Source organism: Myripristis murdjan, chromosome 16 (genome assembly GCF_902150065.1).
Source record: "Myripristis murdjan chromosome 16, fMyrMur1.1, whole genome shotgun sequence".
Classification (NCBI taxonomy): domain Eukaryota; kingdom Metazoa; phylum Chordata; class Actinopteri; order Holocentriformes; family Holocentridae; genus Myripristis; species Myripristis murdjan.
Genome location: NC_043995.1, coordinates 1078472 through 1099548, shown reverse-complemented (window position 1 = coordinate 1099548; position 21077 = coordinate 1078472). Strand labels below are relative to the sequence as shown.

Here is a 21077-nt window from a genome sequence, read left to right as displayed (position 1 = left end):
TTTTGAAGAAACTAGAATATAAAACATGTTTTCAATTATTTCACCTTTTTTGTTAAGTACATAACTCCACATGTGTTCATTCATAGTTTTGATTCCTTCAGTGAGAATCTACAATGTAAATAGTCATGAAAATAAAGAAAACGCATTGAATGAGAAGGTGTGTCCAAACTTTTGGCCTGTACTGTATATCTAGCATTCTACTGTATGCTAAAAAAGGATGTGCATTATATATAGCTGTATCAGAGGCATGCAGTTGCGTTTTAACCTGCATCCAAATTTCCCATTGTACACTGGTGAAGTGTGGCATCAGCTTTATAATGCAAAGTATCTCTGGGCTGACAATGAAGGTTCTATCATATTTCACAGCAGCTGTGCTGGGAACGTCTCAGTATGATGCAATTTTGTCTGGCTACTTCATCGTTGGAATCTTATCCACAGGAATATTATATTATATATATCAAATTATAAACAGAAACAGCAAATAAATAAATAAATAAATAGATAAACAAAATAAAATAAAATAAAATAAATAAATAAATAAAAAATACACAGAACAAACAACAACATGGACCCAAAAACACAGGGTACATCACCAGAAGCTGTGAGTGTTACCATTGTAGAGTCCTTTTATACATGTCCTTTATGATACTAATCCAGTTTGGTCCATTGTTCACAAATGTTACCATTCAATTCAATTCATTGGGAAAATGTAGGTGTCCCAAACACTGGTTTACACAAAATGGCGGTGGTTGATGCAACGAAATCGTGTCCCAAAACAAAAGTCTGGGAGTATTTCACCCTAAACCCTGCAAAGATGAGGACTGGCTGCAAGCAGACATTGCATATCACAGGAGCAGAAAAATTTGACTTGTTGATGATGCAGAATTGTCCAGGTAAAATAATTAGCCTCTCAGCTAGTTTCCGTTAGCGATCTCTAGACAGAGTTGTATTGGCTTTTAATCTCTTCCACCCGGGACTTGCCATCTGGACTTGCCGTCCCTCTGCATCAATGTTCGATTGACTTCGTTACACCCAAGAAAACGTTGTGGTTGTGTTGACTCAGGTCCATGTGTTAATTTTGCTCATGTAAAAATAAAACTGTATATAAAACTAGAGACATTACCATAATGCAGGTAAACGCTAAACCTGTTTCCAATTAAGAATGGGTCAGTTAATTGAATTAATTTACTGACTTATTCATTTTAAATGGAAAACTTGATACAGATTTTTGTTTAATCTTTTGTATTAACAGTGACTAAATCAGCAGCAGTTTAACAAAAGACATTTTTGAATGTAGAAGTCATATATACTCAATGGCCACTTTCTTAGTACAATTTAATGCAATTCAACATGACAGCTCTGCCATAAATTCTACCTTTTAAGAAAGTTTATAATATTCAGTTTTTGTTGACATTCTACGTTTATTATTAAGGTTGTAGTTTGCAGGGGTCTTGTAGTGGGCTCCAAATCTACAGTCAAGACACTTCAGCAAGAAAATAAATACAGAGGGTATAAAACAAGATGCAAACCACTGGTGTCACTTAAGAACAGGAAGGCCAGATTAGACTATGGGTCTGTCTCAATTGAAGGGCTAGATGACTACTAGGTTGCAGCCTACGGTGCCCACGTAGGAGGCGTCCGACGTAGGTGCTGATATCAGGTTTACCGGAACTAAAAGTTTAGTGAATTGGGACGGTGTAGCCTGCGGAGGATTCCTACGTCATTATTATCGAGGCTTCCCGAAGCGCATTCGAGTGATGCAGTGTAAAATGCCGAACTAGGTTTGGGAGGTGTGTTAGTGAACACCTGTCATCTGTCGGCATCTGTCGGCTGCATTTGCAGGACCCCACGCGGTAGAACTGAATTGGGACAGCACTTGTCGCGCCGCCGTGACGTAAGCAACCTACAAATACGACCTAGGTAGCGTACAGCCTTTGAATTGGGACAGAGCCTGAGTAAAGAACATCTTAAAAAGCCTGCCCAATTGTGGAATAAGGTTCTTTGGACAGATGAAATGCAGATTAACATACCAGAATAATAGGAAGAGCAAAGAGTGGAGAATGAGAGGAAAAGCTCATGACCCAAAGAGCACATCATCTGTCCAGCATGGTGGAGGCAGTGTTATGGTATGGGCATGTAAGGCTGCCAGTGGAACTGGTTCACTAGTGTTTATTGATGATGTGACTGCTGATGGAAGAAGCGGGATGAATTCTGATGTTTATAAAAATCTCACACACTCTACATTAACCTTTATTTATTTGCCTACAGTCAGTTTAAAACTCAGTCAGAATTAAATCAGCATCATCGGCATGTAAACATCATTAGCTTAGCTTCCAAGCTAAAGTCTGTAAATAGTAATTGCATATTATTTAAAATAGAAATATTTTATGAAATAACTACTTATTATTTACTAATTACTAAATAATGGACATACACGTTTATGGACATACACGTTTATTGACTTTAGCTGTGATGTTCCTTCGGAGCTAGCAGCGCCACCCTGTCGGCTGTTGCTCAACATGTCTGTCTGCCTCTGGGGCTGCATGCACATGCGTGGTTGGAAGAATCTTGGATCGATTATTTTCCCCTGCGACCTGAGTGACGTCATTTCAGCACCGTTCTACTCGTATTCATAAACTTGAAGTCGTATTTACAGTGAAGACTCTGTACTCGTAGAAATTTGATTCGTATTCACAAGACTTTGCACTCATACCCCAGCCACTTCTGCAAACTCCACTCATGTGCAGTCATGAAGCATGCATGCATAAGCACATTCATCCAAGCAGCTTGTCCAGTCAAACACACACAGTTGTGCATGTACACTTGATGACTGAGAGGACTGATGAAATGACGACATAAGAGGATTTTGTGAAAATTGTCTTTGTAGCAATATTTCAGTGAAAATACGTGTATTTGGGAAGTACTGAGCACACAAATGGATACTCGAGACTGGGATTATACAGCATAAATGAGACTGTGACGGGTGATTTTGTGACAACCCCATGTAATTTTTACAAAGAGAAAATGCATTCAGTAGCGAATTCTGTGTTTGGGAAAATGTTTGTAGTCAACATTATGTCACACTTCTGTCAGGATATGCAATAACATACAAATACACACAGGACAAACCTGTTAATGCTGTTCCTTTCTAATCACTCACACACACACACACACACACACACACACACACACACACACACACACACACACACTACTTACTATTGGCATCAGACAGGATGATGTTAGGACTCTTTCCTCCCAGCTCAAGTGTAACTTTCTTCAGGTTGCTGTTGCCTGAAGCCTGCTGAATTAGATGACCTACCTGATGTAGACAGAAAGGGAGAGATAGAGGTGGGGGGAGAGGAGGGAGGGAAGGGGTAGGTGGGTCAGTTTAAAGTACAGTAATGGACGAAAGTATTGGCACCCCTGGAATTTTTCCAGAAAATACATAATTTCTCCCAGAAATTATTGCAATTACAAATGTTTTTGGAATACACATGTTTATTTCCTTTATGTGCACTGGAACAACACAAAAAAACAGAAGAAAAAAAGCCAATTTTGACATCATTTTACGCAAAACTCATAAGCTGGGTCGGACAAAATTATTGGCACCCTCAACTTAATATTTGGTTGCACACCCTTTGAAAAAATAACTGAAACCAATCACTTCCTATAACCATCAACAAGCTTCTTACACCTCCCAAATGGAATTTTGGACCCCTCTTCTTTTGCAAACTGCTCCAGGTCTCTCAGATTTGAAGGGTGCCTTTTTGCAACAGAAATTTTGAGATCTCTCCATAGGTGTTCAATGGGATTTAGATCTGAACTCATTGCTGGCCACTTCAGAACTCTCAAGCGCTTTGTCTCCAGCCATTTCTTGGTGCTTTTTGAGGTATGTTTCTGGTCATTGTCCCGCTGGAACACACATAGCCTCTGACGCAGACCCAGCTTTCTGACACTAGGCCCTAGACTGCGGCCCAAAATCTTTTGATAGTCTCCAGATTTCATGATTCCTTGCACACAGTCAAGGCATCCAGTGCCAGAGGCAGCAAAACAGCCCCAAAACATCTTTGAACCTCCACCATGTTTGACTGTAGGTACTGTGTTCTTTTCTTTGTAGGCCTCATTCTGTTTTCTGTAAACAGTACAATGGCGTGCTTTGCCAAAAAGCTTAGTCTCATCTGTCCACAAAACATTCTCCCAGAAGGATCGAGGCTTACTCAGGTATATTTTTGCAAACTCCAGTCTGGCTTTTTTATGTCTCTGTGTCAGCAGTGGCGTTCTCCTCGGTCTCGTGCCATAGCGCTTCATCTCATTCAAATGAGATGTGATTTCTATATTGCCAGTACCTGTTACTTGCCAAAGGGTGCCAACAATTTTGTCCAGTCCATTTTTGTGTAAAATGATGTCAAATTTGGCTTTTTTCTTCTGCTTTTTGTGTTGTTCCAATGCACAAAGGAAATAAACGTGTATACCAAAAAAATTTGTAATTGCAACAATTTCTGGGAGAATTGGTGTATTTTCTGGAAAAATTCCAGGGGTGCCAATAATTTCGTCCATGACTGTATAAATGTATGGTTGTGCAGTAATGTACAGGTGAGCAGTAAAGCGACTGCAAAGACTGTTTAGGTGGTTCTGAAACCTTTTCAACTGAGTCCTAATTTGCAAGCTTTTGTGCCTAGTATAGTATTTGTCAGTGTTGCTAATAAAGACCTGAATGAAAAGGACTATAGGTGACATCTATTTTATATTAACTGTCCAATAAAATCTGTTTTATAGGCGATGAAGCTACTTCTTACAGGGATATTTCACCCATAATACACATTTTTTGTTTCAAGTACTCACCGTATGCTGCCTTCTTGGTAAACATCCAACTTTATATTCAATACTAGCCATTTTTGATCCAATGGTTAAAATTCAGTCTCTAATTTTACAATTTACCCTAATTTTGCAAGCCTACAGTATCCTCCAAAGCACAATATTAATCCTGTCATGCACAGTCATGAATTACGTGTGTAAAGTGTGTCTATCCAAGCTGCTAACTCAGTCAAATACACATAGAGCACGTTTACACGCACACCTTATTCCTGTATTAACCGGAATATTCGCAATATTCCGGTTGCGCACGTGTCATGTAAACACGCACCGAACCCGATTAAGGTCATATTCCGGTTGGAGAGAATTCCGAATAAGCCCCCTGGAATATTCCTGTTCCAACCGGAATATTGGGGCATGTAACCACCTTAGTCGGAAAACTCCCCGAACCGGAATATTCAGTCACGACTGCGCATGCTCGACTCACAAGGAATTCTGTGGCGTCTTTGTTGCTATGGTTACCTGCAAGCGGGGAAAACGGCAGGGCGAACAGCAGCAAGAGCCAGGAGACTGCAGTCCACCTTCAGCTAATGAAAGACTTAAATATCACGGAGTATATCGATGGGAGAAAACATAGAAATAGCGACAAAAGAAGAAGAAAAAGAAGAAGAGGAAGAAGACTTCTTCGTCTGTTTTTCCGGCAGACCAGACACCTATATGCGCACTGCTGCCCCCCGCGGCTGAGTGTCGCATTACATGAGAGAGTGGAATACGCCGAAACACGGGGGCATGCCAAGTAACATGTAAACGGAATATTCCAGTTGCCGCGGCGCAGTTACCTTAGCCGGAATATTGAGCCGAACCGGAATATGGTGTGCATGTAAACGTACTCATAGTTGTGCACGCACACTTCATGACTGCACATGAGAGGATTTGACAGAAGTGGCCTTGGCAGCACTCTTTTCAGCCCCTTCCAAAATGGTCAACTATTTTCTGCCATAGCACTTCCTCTGTATCACCATGCAATGGCACTACAGTCCCATATTCAGCCTAAAAGGTGATACAGTGGCAGTGCCACAGAAGGGAATAGTTAGAAATATAAACCAAAACAAATGTGTTGCTGAGCATCCTTAAAAACATTTTTTCAGCATTGGACTGCCTCTAAAAATCATGTTGTTTTCCAGTCTGTATCTATCTCATTCATTTTAGAGCAGCACATTCCCGGTAAAGCTCTCATTCTCACAACAGGGAAGGAGTTAATGGACCAGACTTGGTGGATGTATCACACTCACATAGAGCAACAAATACAAGTATTCAAACAGTCACTTAAAATTCCACAGATAAATCAACAAAACCGTATTCATTATCTAACAATATCTAAATACGTGTTTCAATGTAACAATAACATGGTGGCATTAAGATGACATAAGAAAACTATTAATAATCCATTTTACCCACATTAATCCAACCATCACAAATGCATGAGGTTGAGAAGAGTGCTCTAGGGGTTTCTTAAAGAGAAAAGACTGATTATCGCAATGCCTTTATGAACAAAATATTGTCATTATGTCTCACAACTAAAGTGATTATTAAAGCTTCGTGTTTAAAGGAATGTCTGTTTCAGAATGTCTTCAGAGTGTCTGACTGCTTTAACTACATGAAGGCATATTGGCTGTAGGATTTCAGACTACCTAAACACTGACTGGGCACTTGACAACACTATTCAACCCACCTCCTCCCCCTCATATCTTCTCATGTGCATGACATGAAACTGGATTTGAAGCTTTTTCAGCTTCACCTTTTAACCAAGCACAGAAAGTGTTTATTGCTTTGTAGCGTGGGAGGGTATTTTTTTTCCACTTTTATGTGTGTAAAGTGAATTTACATCATACATGATGTGTGTGCTTGTGTGTCTAAGTATTTATGCTTGCGTGCATCTTTGTGTGTCTATGTTTATGTGTACTACCTCTGTGGATCCAGTGAATGCCACCTTGTCAACATCCATGTGCCTAGCAATGGCAGCACCTGCAGAAGGTCCCATGCCAGGCAAGATATTCACAACGCCTTCTGGAAAACCCACCTGAAAATACACACAATGTCAATGATTACTTACGAAGCACATTATATTCAAGACTGTTAACTAATGTATCATAATTTAATAATTCACATTTATGCATTTATAGTCCACATGTCTTGCCAGGGGTGAGGGGATGGAAAAGTGATTTTTTTAAAGAGCTATTGCTCTTGACTTTTTTTTATATAAGAGCAATAGCTCTTATATATATATATATATATATATATATATATATATATATATATATATATAGTAACCTTGAATTAAAAGGTTACTATATAACAGTGAATTAAAAGGTTACTGTATATATAATAACCTTTTAATTCACTGTTTAAATATCTGTTCTGGCATTTATTCCTTATATTCCTTATTAGCGCATATCAAATCAGATAATGTGTGATATGCATGTGTAAACAGAATAATTCAAAGAACTTGTAATTGACTTTTTTTCTTGTCTATGTGTGTGTAATCAACTTGTGAATTTTTATAGTAATATCTGAAAGTAAAATTTGGAACCCCTTTCCCCTGTGTGTTAAAAACAGTGTTTTTTGGTAATATGTGGTCATAAATAGGTGAGTTTTAAAACTTTCCACCAATGGGATTCCTTGGGTCTTTTTTTTCCCTCACTCAGGACAAACTGAGGATACAAAATCAGTTGAGTTTGCTTCTCTTGCAATTTGTCCTAGGTTGACCCCAATTTTGGCCTAAAATTACTCTACTAAGAATGTGTTTCCACATTTGGCATTGTGCTTGGTGATGTAAGGCTTGTATGTGGCTGCTTGGCCATGGAAACCCATGCCATAAAACACACAGATTTTGTGCTGATGTTATTGACAGAGGAGGTTTGGAACTCTACAGTTATTGAGTCAGCAGAGTGTTGGTGCCTTTTATGCATTATGTGCCTCAGTTCCTGGTGACCCCACTCTGTAACTTTACATGGTCTGCCATTTCATGGCTGTGTTGCTGTGGTTCCTAAATACTTCCACTTTGCAATACTGCCATTTACATTTGATCATGGAATATCTAGAAGGGAAGATTTTTCATGACCTGACTTGTTGCAATGGTGGCATCCTATCACATCACTATTTCAGTACCACCATCGGATTCAGTGAGCTTGAGAACAACCCATTCTTTCAAAAATGTTTGTAAGGGCAGACTGCATGGCTAGGTGCTAGATTTTATACACCTATGGCAATGGGACTGAATGAAACACCTCATCAATGATCAAGATGTGTGGCCCAATACTTTTGTCCATGTAGTGTATCCTGGCAATCCCCTAATTACATATCATGTTATCTCATGTGCAAATCTGACATTTTAGCCTAAGGGTGGTGTGAGAGGAGAGGTCATGAAGTGACCAAAATTGACCAAAAATTGTTTATTCTCTGGGTATCATGAATGTGGTAACCTAATTTCATGGTCATGTACTATCCAAAATTGTGCGTGATGGTGACGCTAAAAGGAAAGGTCATCAAGATTAGCAAGATCATCCACCATAATAGTATATGTACTATTAAAAGGATATTTGTAGCCTGTAATCACCCGACCATAAACGTACCTCTTTAATAAGGCTGGCTACATAGAGTGCCGTCAGCGGTGTCTGCTCGGCAACTTTCATCACCACAGTATTACCAGTTGCAAGAGCAGGCCCAAGTTTCCAAGCCTGCATCAACAGCGGGAAGTTCCACTGCACAGAAGCAGAGGGAGAGAGAGAGAGAAAGAGAGAGAGAGAGAGAGAATTTAGTTTAATAGAGAAACTCACAGTATTCTTCCAGTACTGCCCCAAATTTTAAAGATTATTCTTTTGGCATTTCTGCTTTATTCGACCGTCACAGTGGAGATAGACAGGAAATGCATGGGAGAGAGAGAGGGGATGACATGCAGCAAAGGACCTGAGGTCGGATTCGAACCCCGGTCGCTGCGATCAGGACTAAGCCCTGGTACATGGCATGTGCTCTTTACTGGTGGGCCACCGGTGCGCCCCGAATACTACCCCAAATCAGAAGCAGGAGAGAATATTCTTCTACAGAGTCTCAGGTCAGGACACATCAGTTCTACCTGGTTACAATATTGCAGAAGAATTGCAAATATCTCCATTGTGTCAAAAAACAGTTTACACCTCCCTAACCATTTACTTCCCCTTTCCTCTGTACGCACACACAGAGGAACACACAAACATTTAACATCTCCTCAACAGGTTGTGATGGAATGATATCTTTTCTGCATCTTCAAGAAAATCTGTAGTTCTCTCTGGGCCCTGCCTAATCTGACCAGGGATGACATGTTTAGTCCCATGTTATTTTTCAAGCACTGGCTGTCAAGACGGTGTTCAGAAAATGACATGGGGTATGTGCATAATTGGTGTTCTTTCTGGGGAAGACCTGGTCTTCCCCAGAGTTTATTAGTCACCCAAATCCATGACAACCCAGAGTTAAGACTAGGAGGCAGAGTTACAGTCCTACACACTTCTCTGCACTTCCATTAGAGCAGTCACCCAAACATCACCCCATGGAGACTGTGTCTGCGCCTGACCATTTTTATCAATTCAGGTAAAACACAAGAGTTATACACAAAACCCAATTAAAATTAATACTCCCTCTGCAGCAGTAAAACAAAATAGGAGCCTAAAATGTGGACTACATATTTGTCATTTAAAACTGTATTAGTGAACAAATTAATTTCCAATTATCTTATTGACTTACTTTCTTACCGAAACCTCGCTGTGTCATGAGGAATATGTTACCCTAAATGAATCCACTCCCAAGTCATATTAAATAAATAATTATAGTAGGTGATTTTAATATGATGTAGACAACATTAATAATGAGCTTTAAAATACTGGGTTTATGTCATTATTAGACTCAACTGGCTTCTCGCCGAGTGTAAATGAACCCACCCACTGCTTTAACCACACCCTCGACCTCGTTTTAACATATAGTGTTGAAACTGATAATATTATAATCTTTCCATATAATCTGCTTTCATCAGACCAATATTTAATAACATTTGAATTTCTGTTACTAGATTTTAAGCCCCTAGACAAAAATGTCTTCACTAGATGCTTATCTGACAGTGCTGCAGCCAAATTTATGACAAAATGATGAAATGATTAGGCCTAGATCAGCATTTAATTCTATGCCTTGTGTTGATACAATGGAGGACTCCTACCCTAGGATAAGTCCCTCCTAAACTGATCACTTTGTGGATAGTACTGCAAGCTAACTGCGAATGACACTTGTGTCTGTTGCCCCTCTAAGAAATAAGTTAATAAAACAAAAGAGGTTAGTTCCATGGTATAACTCCCAGACCTGCAAATTGAAGCAAGCATCATGAAGACTTGAAGAATATGGCATTCCACCTACCTGGAGGAATCTCATTTAGTTTGGCAAGATAGTCTTGAAACATATAGAAAGGCCCTCTGTAATTCCAGAGCCATCTATCACTCATCTCTTATAGAGTAAAATAAAAACAAGCCTAGGTTTCTTCAGCCAGACTGACAAAGTCATAACTCTATTGATCCATGTATTCCGATAGCTTTCAGCAGTAATGAATTCATTAATTACTTTAATAATAAAATCTTAACCATCAGAGACAAAATTAACCGTCTTCCCCCTCTTACTGACACTGACCTGTGTTCAAACATCAGAACCTTAGTTAGAGATGTAAAAACTGATATATATTTAGACTGCTTCTCTCCAATCACTCTTCCAGAACTAATCGTGGCAATCTCCTCATCTAAACCATCTGTGGGTCTCCCAGACCCCATCCTAACTAGGTTGCCTAAGGAAATTTTACCCTCTGTTGGCACCTCTTTACTTGATATGATCAATCTGTCTTTATTAACAGCTTACATACCTTGCTCATTTAAACTAGCTGTGATTAAACCTCTTCTTAAAAAACTGACTCTAGATCCAGGTGATCTAGCTAGCTACAGACCTATATCTAATGTTTCTCTCCAAGGTCCTTGAGAAAATAGTTGCCAAACTGTTCTGTGATATTCTTCATAAACATAGTTTATTTGAGTATTTTCAATCCGGATTTAGAGAGCACCAAAGCACAGAGACAGCACTGGTGAAAGTTACTAATGACTTCCTTATGGCTTTGGACAAAGGACTTCTCTCTGTACTTGTCCTGTTAGATCTGTGCTGCATTTGACAGCATTAACCATCTCATGTTATTACAGAGACTAGAACATTTAATTGGCATTAAAGGGACTGGACTAAACTGGTTTAAGTCCTATCAGATCGCTTTCAATTTGTACATGTTAATGATGAATCCTTCATGCGCATTGTTCACTTTAGGCAATATTATTAGGAAACACTCCGTAAATTTTCATTGTTATGCAGATGATACCCAATTATATCTCTCGGTGAAGCCAGATGAAAGTAATCAGTTGGCTAAACTTCAAGCATGTCTTCAGGATATAAAGAACTGCATGACTAATTCTCTACTATTAAATTCGGAACAAAACTGACGTTATTGTTGGCCCTAAACACCTCAGAAATTTATTATCTAATCATACGTTACCCTAGATAGCATCACGATTGCCTCCAGCACCGCTGCAAAGAATCTTGGAGTTATTTTTGACAAATATGTCTTTTAATTTGCATATTGAACAAACTACTAAGTCTAAATCCAAAAGTACAATTATCAGGCTCCTCTCCTGTTGAACCATCTTCCAATTTGGGTTCAAGAAGCAGACACCCTCTCTTTGTTTAAGAGTAGCCTTAAAACCTTCCTTTTGGATGAAGCTTATAGTTAGAAATGTCCTGTAGTTATGCTGCTATAGGCTTAGACTGCTGGGGGTCCCCCCTATGATACACTGGGCTCTCTCTCCTCTCTCGCTTTTCAGTCGGTATTTCTGCCCCTAGAGCCATAGAGTCTGCATCCGTGATTGCAAACCACCCATTCCCCCCATTACTGCTGTGATGCGGGAAATTTCCCCACCGTGGGACTAATAAAGGAATATCTTATCTTATCTTATCTTACTACATTACTCAGTCCTACTACATTCAGACCTGTAAGTATCATTATTACTATTCTTGCTGTCTTTGTTGATACTATTACTATTACTTTTATTATCAGCAGTAATAATATTGTTATTGCTATTATTGCTAATATTATTATTGTTGTTGTTGTTGTTATTGTTGTCACAACCACTGTTAGCTTTGTCATGACTGCTATTATAACCACTTCTATTACTATACCGATTTCCACACTTCCTTGTTGCTCTACCAGTACGTTAGAATTTTCTTGTAGTCTTTCATATCAGTGCTGCTGCTTTTAAGAAAACTAATGCAGATGATGTTATTACAGCAGTGGAACTCAGGAGAAAAGTCTTATATCTGGCAGTACTACCACCAGCCCTGGCAACATTCATTTTACATACATTGCAAACTGCCGTGGAGCTAGTTGGCGTGAAATACCTCCATATCGCAGACCCTTTCATTTGCTCCATGTTGCTTGTATTTGCAACTCAACTCAATCAACTCTCACGGCATGCAGCACACATGCGCACACATGCCATATGATGTAGCCCATGTCGCAAAGACTTAAAGGGGAAGGATCGGTCTGATGGATCGGCTGCTTTTACAGATACCCAATCGAGAAAAAACGGCGATATCCAATGCTAATATCGGATCGGTGCATCCCTACTATGAAAGCTTTAATTAAATTTTAAAAAGATTTAGGGCCCTATCTTGTGCCACCCGCTACCCGTTGCCACTACCCGCTACTCGTGAATTGCGCATTTAGGAGCTTCCACTATCCCTAAACGGTATCTTGCGCCCGCGCTACCCGCTATCCATTATGCCAACTCCGTTATTTGCATCTGGAGGTGTGTCCGTGGGCGTGTTTTATGCGCTATCCCTAAAATTGCTATCTTGAGCACACACAAGCGCTTTCCCTAAAGTTTGGGCTTTAACAAGAGTGTGCCCAGGCGGCTTCAATGCGCGCCCCAACGGAGCCACACCACGCACGCAGTTAGACTGATACCGGGAGGCCGTCGGAATGGACTGAGTATATTACTCATATAGACTGTTTAGAGGAAAGGCTGTTTTAACTTGGACACTTACGCCAGTGTGTTTCATTGTTTTATCATAAGCCAGCAGCTGTGCTATAGCCTATTTTTATTCTTAATACGTTATTTGCCTTGTTAATAAATTAGTTTACACACAGTTCCACCTCTGCCTCTTGTGTCTGTGTGGTGTAACCCGGGGATTTTACTCAATCAGTACAACCTTGTGACACGTCCACTTGGACATATGTGGACATGCACATGCAGCTCCACCTCCCAAATTAACTCACCTATAATATAATATATTACAGGCCTATATATATATATATATATATATATATATATATATATATAAAAAGCCACCTTGCTTTAGCGTCAGTTGAACCCCTGAGAAAATCTACCTCCCTCTCTCCATCACGGATTTCAGTTTTAGGATTTAGGATAGCGCAGCCTGCCCTTAAAGGCAATGGCACCTGGCACACTGATTGGTTTAACTGGTGTAACGCCCAAAACACGCCTATGCATAATATAACGGGTAGCGCAAGTGTTTTACGGATAACGGCAGGTGCGCAACTTTTGTGGGGAAACGCCTCTTGCGCAATGCTAAATCCCCAAATAACGGGTTTAGGGACTCTGGCGCAAGATAGGGCCCTTAAAGTGATAATCTGAGAAGGTGTCATTTCTTTAGTGTAGTTTCTTATATTTCTTCTGCCTTTTCACATTTATTACAAACAGCCCAATGTTGTTGTTTCCATAAACATGAAATACATCACTTCCTGTGCAGCACAGGAGTGCTGGAGAGAAGTGGAAAAGGCCCCTTTCCCTCAGGACTGCAAACAGCAAATGTAAAAGCTTTCATGAACTGACTATAAATTGAATCACCATCGTACAGTATCACTTAGAAATAGATACTATAAAAATGGGCATTTTTTAAATAAAAAGAAATAGCTTGTTTGTAAAATCTGAAGATGTTTATAAAAGTTGGACTGGATGTAGAAAAGACCTGAGTTATGTGGAATTGAAGGAAAAACAGGGGATGGATACTTATAAACAGTAATACTTGTGTAATTTAAAACTTCATTTACTTGAGTTGAGCGGAAATGAGATTATGGCCCTGTTACTACCTATTATTAAAATGTGTTTTTGATAATCCAAACACAAGTGGACAGCTGTCAGTCCAGCTCTACAGTGTCACTCACTTGTGATCAGATCTCACATTCCCACTGTATATGCAAATAAACATGAATCATTTAAGAGAGAGACTGTGAGGGACTTCTGAGCATGAGCATGTGAAGGAGAGGGACGTTCCGTGAGAAGCTCCCGAGTGATCTCTTGATATTTTATTAAATCAACACCTAGGGCCCTATCTTGTGCCACCCGCTATCCGCTGCCACTACCCGCTACCCGCAAATTGCGGATTTAGGAACTTCCGCTATCCCTAAACGGTATCTTGCACCACCCGCTACCCGCTATCCGTTATGCCGACTGCATCATTTGCGCCTGGAGGTGCGTCGTGGGCGTGTTTCATGTGCTATCCCTAAAGTTGCTATCTTGCGCACACACTTTAGGGATAGCGGATAGCGGGTGGTCCTGACCACTCGCTTGGACACATGTGGCTCCACCTCCCGAATTAACTCGCCTATAATATAATATATAATATGTATATAAAGCCAACTTGCTTTAGCCTCGGTAGAAGCCCTGAGAAAATCTACGTCACTCTCTCCATCGCGGGTTTAGGATTTAGGATAGCGCATCCTGCCCTTAAAGGCAATGGCACCTGGCACACTGATTGGTATAACTGGCGTAACGCCCAAAACACACCTATGCATAATATAGCGGGTAGCGGAGGTGTTTTGCGGATAGCAGGAGGTGCACAAGATAGCAATTTTTACGGGGGAACGCCTCTTCCTAAATCCTAAATCCGCAAATAGCGGATTTAGGATTGAAGTGCCTGTTGAAGGTCCTGCATCGATGGGGCCAACAGGACAACATCATCTGCAAAAAGCAGCGATGAAATCCTGTGGCTCCCAAACAGGACTCCCTCCGGCCCCCGGCTGCGCCTAGAAATTCTGTCCATAAAGATTATGAACAGAACCGGTGATAAAGGGCAGCCCTGCCGGAGTCCAACATGCACTGGGAACAGGTCTGACTTATTGCCAGCAATGCGAACCAAGCTCCTGCTCCGGTCGTACAGGGACCGAACAGCCCTTAGCAAAGGGCCTCGGACCCCATTCTCCCGGAGCACCCCCCACAGGGCACCACGAGGGACACTGTTGAATGCCTTCTCCAGATCCACAAAACACATGTGGACTGGTTGGGCAAACTCCCACGAACCCTCGAGCACCCTCCGGAAGGTATAGAGCTGGTCCAGTGTTCCGCAGCTGGGACGAAAACCGCATTGTTCCTCCTGAATCCGAGGTTCGACTATCGGCCGAATCCTCCTCTCCAGCACCCTGGAGTAGACCTTCCCAGGTAGGCTGAGGAGTGTGATCCCCCTGTAGTTGGAACACACCCTCCGGTCCCCCTTCTTATAAAGAGGGACCACCACCCCGGTCTGCCACTCCAGAGGTACTGACCCCAACCGCCACGCGATGTTGCAGAGGCGTTTCAGCCAAGACAGCCCCACAACATCCAGAGACTTGAGATACTCAGGGCGGATCTCATCCTCCCCCGCCGCTCTGCCACTGAGGAGCTTACCAACCACCTCAGTGACCTCAGCTTGGGTGATGGACGAGTCCACCTCTGGGTCCTCGGCCTCTGCCTCCTTAACGGAAGACGTGACGATGGGATTGAGGAGACCCTCGAAGTATTCCTTCCACTGCCCGACAATATCCCCAGTCGACGTCAGCAGGTCCCCACCTGCACTGTAAACAGTGTCGGCAGAGTACTACTTCCCCCTCCTGAGGCGCCAGACAGTTTGCCAGAATTTCTTCGAGGCCGACCGATAATCCTCCTCCATGGCCTCCCCGAACTCCTCCCAGCTCCGAGTTTTTGCCTCTGCCACTGCCCGAGCTGCAGCACGCCTGGCCTGCCGGTACCCGTCAGCTGCCTCGGGAGTCCCACAGGCCAACATGGACCGGTAGGACCCCTTCTTCAGCTTGACGGCATCCCTTACTTCCGGTGTCCACCACCGGGTTCTGGGATTGCTGCCACGACAGGCACCAGAGACCTTGCGGCCACAGCTTCAAACAGCCGCATTGACAATGGAGGATGAGAACATGGTCCATTCGGACTCAATGTCCCCCGCCTCCCTCGGGAGCTGGGAGAAGCTCTCCCGGAGGTGGGAGTTGAAGACCCCTCTGACAGAGGGTTCAGCCAGGCGTTCCCAACAGACCCTCACAGTACGTTTGGGCCTGCCAGGTCTGTCCAGCTTCCCCCTCCGCCAGCGGATCCAACTCACCACCAGGTGGTGATCGGTTGACAGCTCAGCCCCTCTCTTCACCCGAGTGTCCAAGACATACGGCCGGAGATCAGATGAAACGACAACGAAGTCGATCATCGACCTCCGGCCTAGGGTGTCCTGGTGCCACGTGCACTTATGGACACCCCTATGCTCGAACATGGTGTTTGTTATGGACAAACTGTGACTAGCACAGAAGTCCAATAACAGAACGCCACTCGGGTTCAGATCGGGGAGGCCGTTCCTCCCAATCACCCTCGTCGCTGTCACTGTCGTCGCCCACGTGAGCGTTGAAGTCCCCCAGTAGAACAATGGAGTCCCCAGTCGGAGCACTATCCAGTACCCCTCCTAGGGACTCCAAGAAGGCCGGGTACTCTGCACTGCTATTCGGCCCGTAGGCACAGACAACAGTGAGAGCCCTCTCTCCAACCCGAAGGCGCAGAGAGGCGACCCTCTCGTTCACCGGGGTGAACCCCAACACATGACGGCTGAGCTGGGGGGCTATAAGCAAGCCCACACCTGCCCGCCGCCTCTCACCGCGGGCGACTCCAGCATAGTGGAGGGTCCAGCCCCTCTTGAGGAGCTGGGTTCCAGAGCCCAAGCTGTGCGTGGAGGTGAGCCCGACTATTTCTAGCCGGTACCTCTCAACCTCCTGCACAAGCTCAGGCTCCTTCCCCCCCCAGCGAGGTGACATTCCATGTCCCCATCGCCAGCCGTTGCGTCCGGGGATCGGGTCGCCGAGGCCCTCACCTTTGACTGCTACCCAATCCACATGGCACCAGCCCCTTACGGCTACCCTTGTGGGTGGTGAGCCCGCAGAGGGTTGGACCCACGTCACCAGTTCGGGCTGGGCCCAGTCGGGCCCCGTGAGCCCCGTTGCCCACGGGGCCCGACCACCAGGCGCTCGCTCACAAGCCCCAACCCCAGGCCTGGCTCCAGGGTGGGGCCCCAGCTCCGCCGTACCGGGCGACGTCACGGTCCTTGGTAGTCTTCTCTTCATAAGGGGTTTTTGAACTGCACTTAGTCTGGCTCATCACCTAGGACCTGTTTGCCATGGGAGACCCTAACAGGGGCAAAATGCCCCCGGCAACATAGTTCCCAGGATCATGTGGGCACACAAACCCCTCCACCACGATAAGGTGGCAGTTCAAGGAGGGAGAAGAAGCAACCACCAAAAAGAAAAGAAAGAATCAACAGAGCTAGCCACTGACTTTAGCTGTCATGGCAGCGTCCACGACCTACCCCCAGACCTTGAGAAGCTCCGCGCTGTGTTGCTTTCTTTTGGTGGAAGAAGCCACCACCAAAAGAAAAGAAAGAATCAACAGAGCTAGCCACTGACTTTAGCTGTCATGGCAGCGTCCACGACCTACCCCCAGACCTTGAGAAGCTCCGTGCTGTGTTGCTTTCGGAACTGACAGAGATCCTCACCACCACAATGAAAACGATAGTAGACACTGCCCTGCAACCTCTTTCTACTGCCCTAGAGGAGGTCACATCCACTATGGCCTCACTCGATTTGAAAACAACCGACATGGAGACCGCTCTCACATGCCCCTTTTCCACCAGAAAAAAACTGGTGCTAGTTCGGAGCTGGTGCTAGAGCCGGTGCTTAACTGGTGCCAACGAAGAACCGGTTTGCTTTTCCACCGGTCAAGAGCAAAGTGGAGCCAATTCAGAGCCACGTCATGACGTCATCGGAAAACGTGATGACTTGGGTGCGTGAGACGCTCGCTCAGAATCACAATAACCATCATGAATGAATGAATGAATGAATGATACTTTATTAATCCTTTGCAGGAAATTACATTGTCACGGCAGCTTCATCACTTCAACACACATCAAACTGCGCTCTCATACTATACAGTGGCTGCAGCGTCTCTGTCTCTGTCCGCCCGTCCTGTCCTGAAGCTGGTGAAACTGATCAGTGAGTCGGGAATGATGTTCGTGAGCCACGTCTCAGTCAAGCATATAATGCTGCTTTCCCGATACAGTTTCTGGCCCTGGGTGGAGCAGGATCTGGATTTATTAGCGATGCAAATACTGCTGGTGTGTTTACAAGCCTACATTTCAATACAGAGGCGAAAAACAGAATTATTGCCGGCTACCCGTCGGATTCGTGATCGGAACGAATGACAGCTATGTTTAGTTATAAAACGGGTGCTTCTCATCCTTGAATGTAATTTGCTGAGCCGCGTTCCATGCCGTTGTAAAATCAGTATAACCCACGGCTTCTCGGGGATTATTGTTTATGTTTATAGCATTCGCAGTTCCTGTTTTGTTTTGTAACCCTGCCCACCAATGACGAGGTGGTTCTTTCTCTGGCTCCTGTTTAGCCCCTGCTCGGAGTCGGTGCTTGCCTAGCACCAGTTTGGAACCAGTTTGGCACCAGTTTGGCCCCTGCTTGGGCGGTGGAAAACCAAAAAACTGGTGCTAAGTCAGGCACCGGCTCCGAACCAGCCCTGGTGGAAAAGGGGTAACAGACCACAGTGGCCGGATTGTCGCTCTCGAGACTTCTGTAAAAAACCTACAAACGGAAAATGCTCAGCTCAAAGCTAAAACAGAGGACTTGGAGTCACAATCACGGCACAACAACCTCTGCGTGGTTGGAATTCCAGAGAAATCTGAAGGCACAGACACTGTGAAATTCATGACTGAATATTTTACGGAGGTTTTGGGCACTGGCTTTTTCCCTATCCCAACCACTCCTGGACAGGGCACACAGGATCGGCCCGCCACTACTTCCCTGACATGACTACCACCGTTGCCAAGAGCAGAGCCGTTTTTGCTGATGTAAAGCGCAAGCTATATGAGAAACAAGTCAGATTCTCACTCCTGTTCCCAGCCCGCCTGCGCGTGGAGCACCGTGGCGAGAAGAAGCTCTTCGACTGCCCGAAGGATGCGCAGACATTCCTCGATTCCCCCACTGACTGAATGCATTGTTTTGAACTACGGAGCATTAGTATGGAACATTGCCTTCGCACAATCTTCAGTTCACTCAGGTGATATAAACTCTTAAGTTCTATTTGGCTGATATATTTGTTTTATTTTTCCAGTTAACCCACTGCTCAATGCTATTATACAGGCAGAGCTAACAACCTACTAGCCCAGCTGCAACTAGCTCACCCTACTAGGCTAGCTAACGTTTGTTTTGAAACAGTTAAGTCGTGGTGTTACTCCGTGCCTGGCCCACAAGCTCCGCCTGTATTGTTATTTTGGGTTGTTTTTCTGACAACGTCATGGAGCTGATCTGACATGCACCTGTGGTGCCACGTTTGGTCACTCGGGAGCGCCTCTGCCCATGAAAAGGATTGTTCGTTCCCAGCAATATGCATCGGAGACACGAGCCAAGTTTCAACCTGCCGTCTTCATTGTTTGGGGATGAGGACTTTTTGGGAGGGGTGAGGAGAGGGGGGGTATATGGGTACTCTTTTCTACTTGCTGTTGTTGTTGTTTCTGTTTTGTTTATGTACATGCGCTGCTTTTCTTTTTATTATATTCTACAATGCTTGGTATTTCTTTGTTTAACTATATATACACTACTCACAAAAAGTTAAGGATATTTGGCTTTTGGGTGAAATTTACGGAAAATGTAAAAAGTTCACACTACAGTGATATTATATCATGAAAGTAGGGCATTTAAGTAGAAGCATGCACTGGTGATTTCCTCATCTCAAAACAATTTATTGAAACAAAAGCCAACAACAGTGGTGGGTATACCACAACAAAAAATGTCAATGTCTCAATAACTTGTCATGTGCCCTTGAGCATCAATTACAGCTTGACAACGACGTCTCATGCTGTTCACAAGTCGACTTATTGTCTGCTGAGGCATGGCATCCCACTCTTCTTGAAGGGCGGCCCTCAAGACATTGAGGTTCTGGGGTACAGAGCTCCGAGCCTCTACACGGCGACTCAGCTGATCCCAGAGGTTTTCTGTGGGATTCAGGTCTGGAGAAAGTGCAGGCCACTCCATCTGAGGTAACCCAGTCTCCAGCAACCGTTCCCTAATGATACGACCTCGATGAGCTGGAGCATTGTCGTCCATGAAGATGAAATTAGGCCTGTGTTGTTCATGTAGGGGCACAATGACTGGATTAATGATGTTATTCAGGTAGTATGGGCTTGTCACTGTACCATTAGGGCAGTTCTGTATTGACTAGACACACCTGCCCACACTGTAACACCACCACCACCAAAGGCTTGTCTGGTGACAACAGTGGCTGATGCCTAGGGCTCTCCTTGACGTCTCCAACATCGTTGGCGTCCATCATTTCTGCTCAACATGAATCGGCTTTCATCAGAGAACAGCACTGAGGCCCACTGGTCCCTCGTCCAGCGTAAATGCTCCCTGGCCCATGCAAGACAATGACACCTGTGCCTGGTGGTGTGGTCAGGTACCCTTGCAGGTCGTCTAGCACGCAGACCATGCTGATGTAAACGGTTTCGAATGGTCTGACGTGACACTTGGATGCCTCTCACCTCCCTTAAATGTGCCTGGAGTTGAGTGGCATTCATCATCCGGTTCCGCAGGGCACTGTTCACAATGAAGCGGTCATCAGTGTGGGATGTGGCCAAAGGATGTCCACTTCTATGCCTTTCTGTGACTCTTCCAGTCTCTCTGTATCTCTGTTGCAACCTGCTGATGACACTCTGTGACACTCTAAGCTCAGTGGCCACTTCCGTCTGAGAACATCCTGTTTGAAGCCTCGCAATGGCGAGGTGCTGCTGATCAATTGTTAGGTGTCGTCTTGGTCTCATGATGTCAAAATGTG

The 21077-nt window shown here is 43.9% G+C and overlaps 1 protein-coding gene across 2 annotated transcripts in view; it reads right to left on the bottom strand.

The window, feature by feature from the left end:
* LOC115373221 (aldehyde dehydrogenase, mitochondrial-like) overlaps positions 1-21077 on the bottom strand; it is a 54476-nt gene that overhangs the window by 12927 nt on the left and 20472 nt on the right. For both annotated transcript variants that reach the window (XM_030071495.1, XM_030071496.1), the window contains exons 6-8: positions 8448-8576; positions 6782-6895; positions 3220-3322 (exon numbers count right to left, since the gene is read on the bottom strand). In XM_030071495.1, the coding sequence (XP_029927355.1) occupies positions 3220-3322; positions 6782-6895; positions 8448-8576 (346 nt within the window). The remainder of the gene's footprint in view (positions 1-3219; positions 3323-6781; positions 6896-8447; positions 8577-21077) is intronic.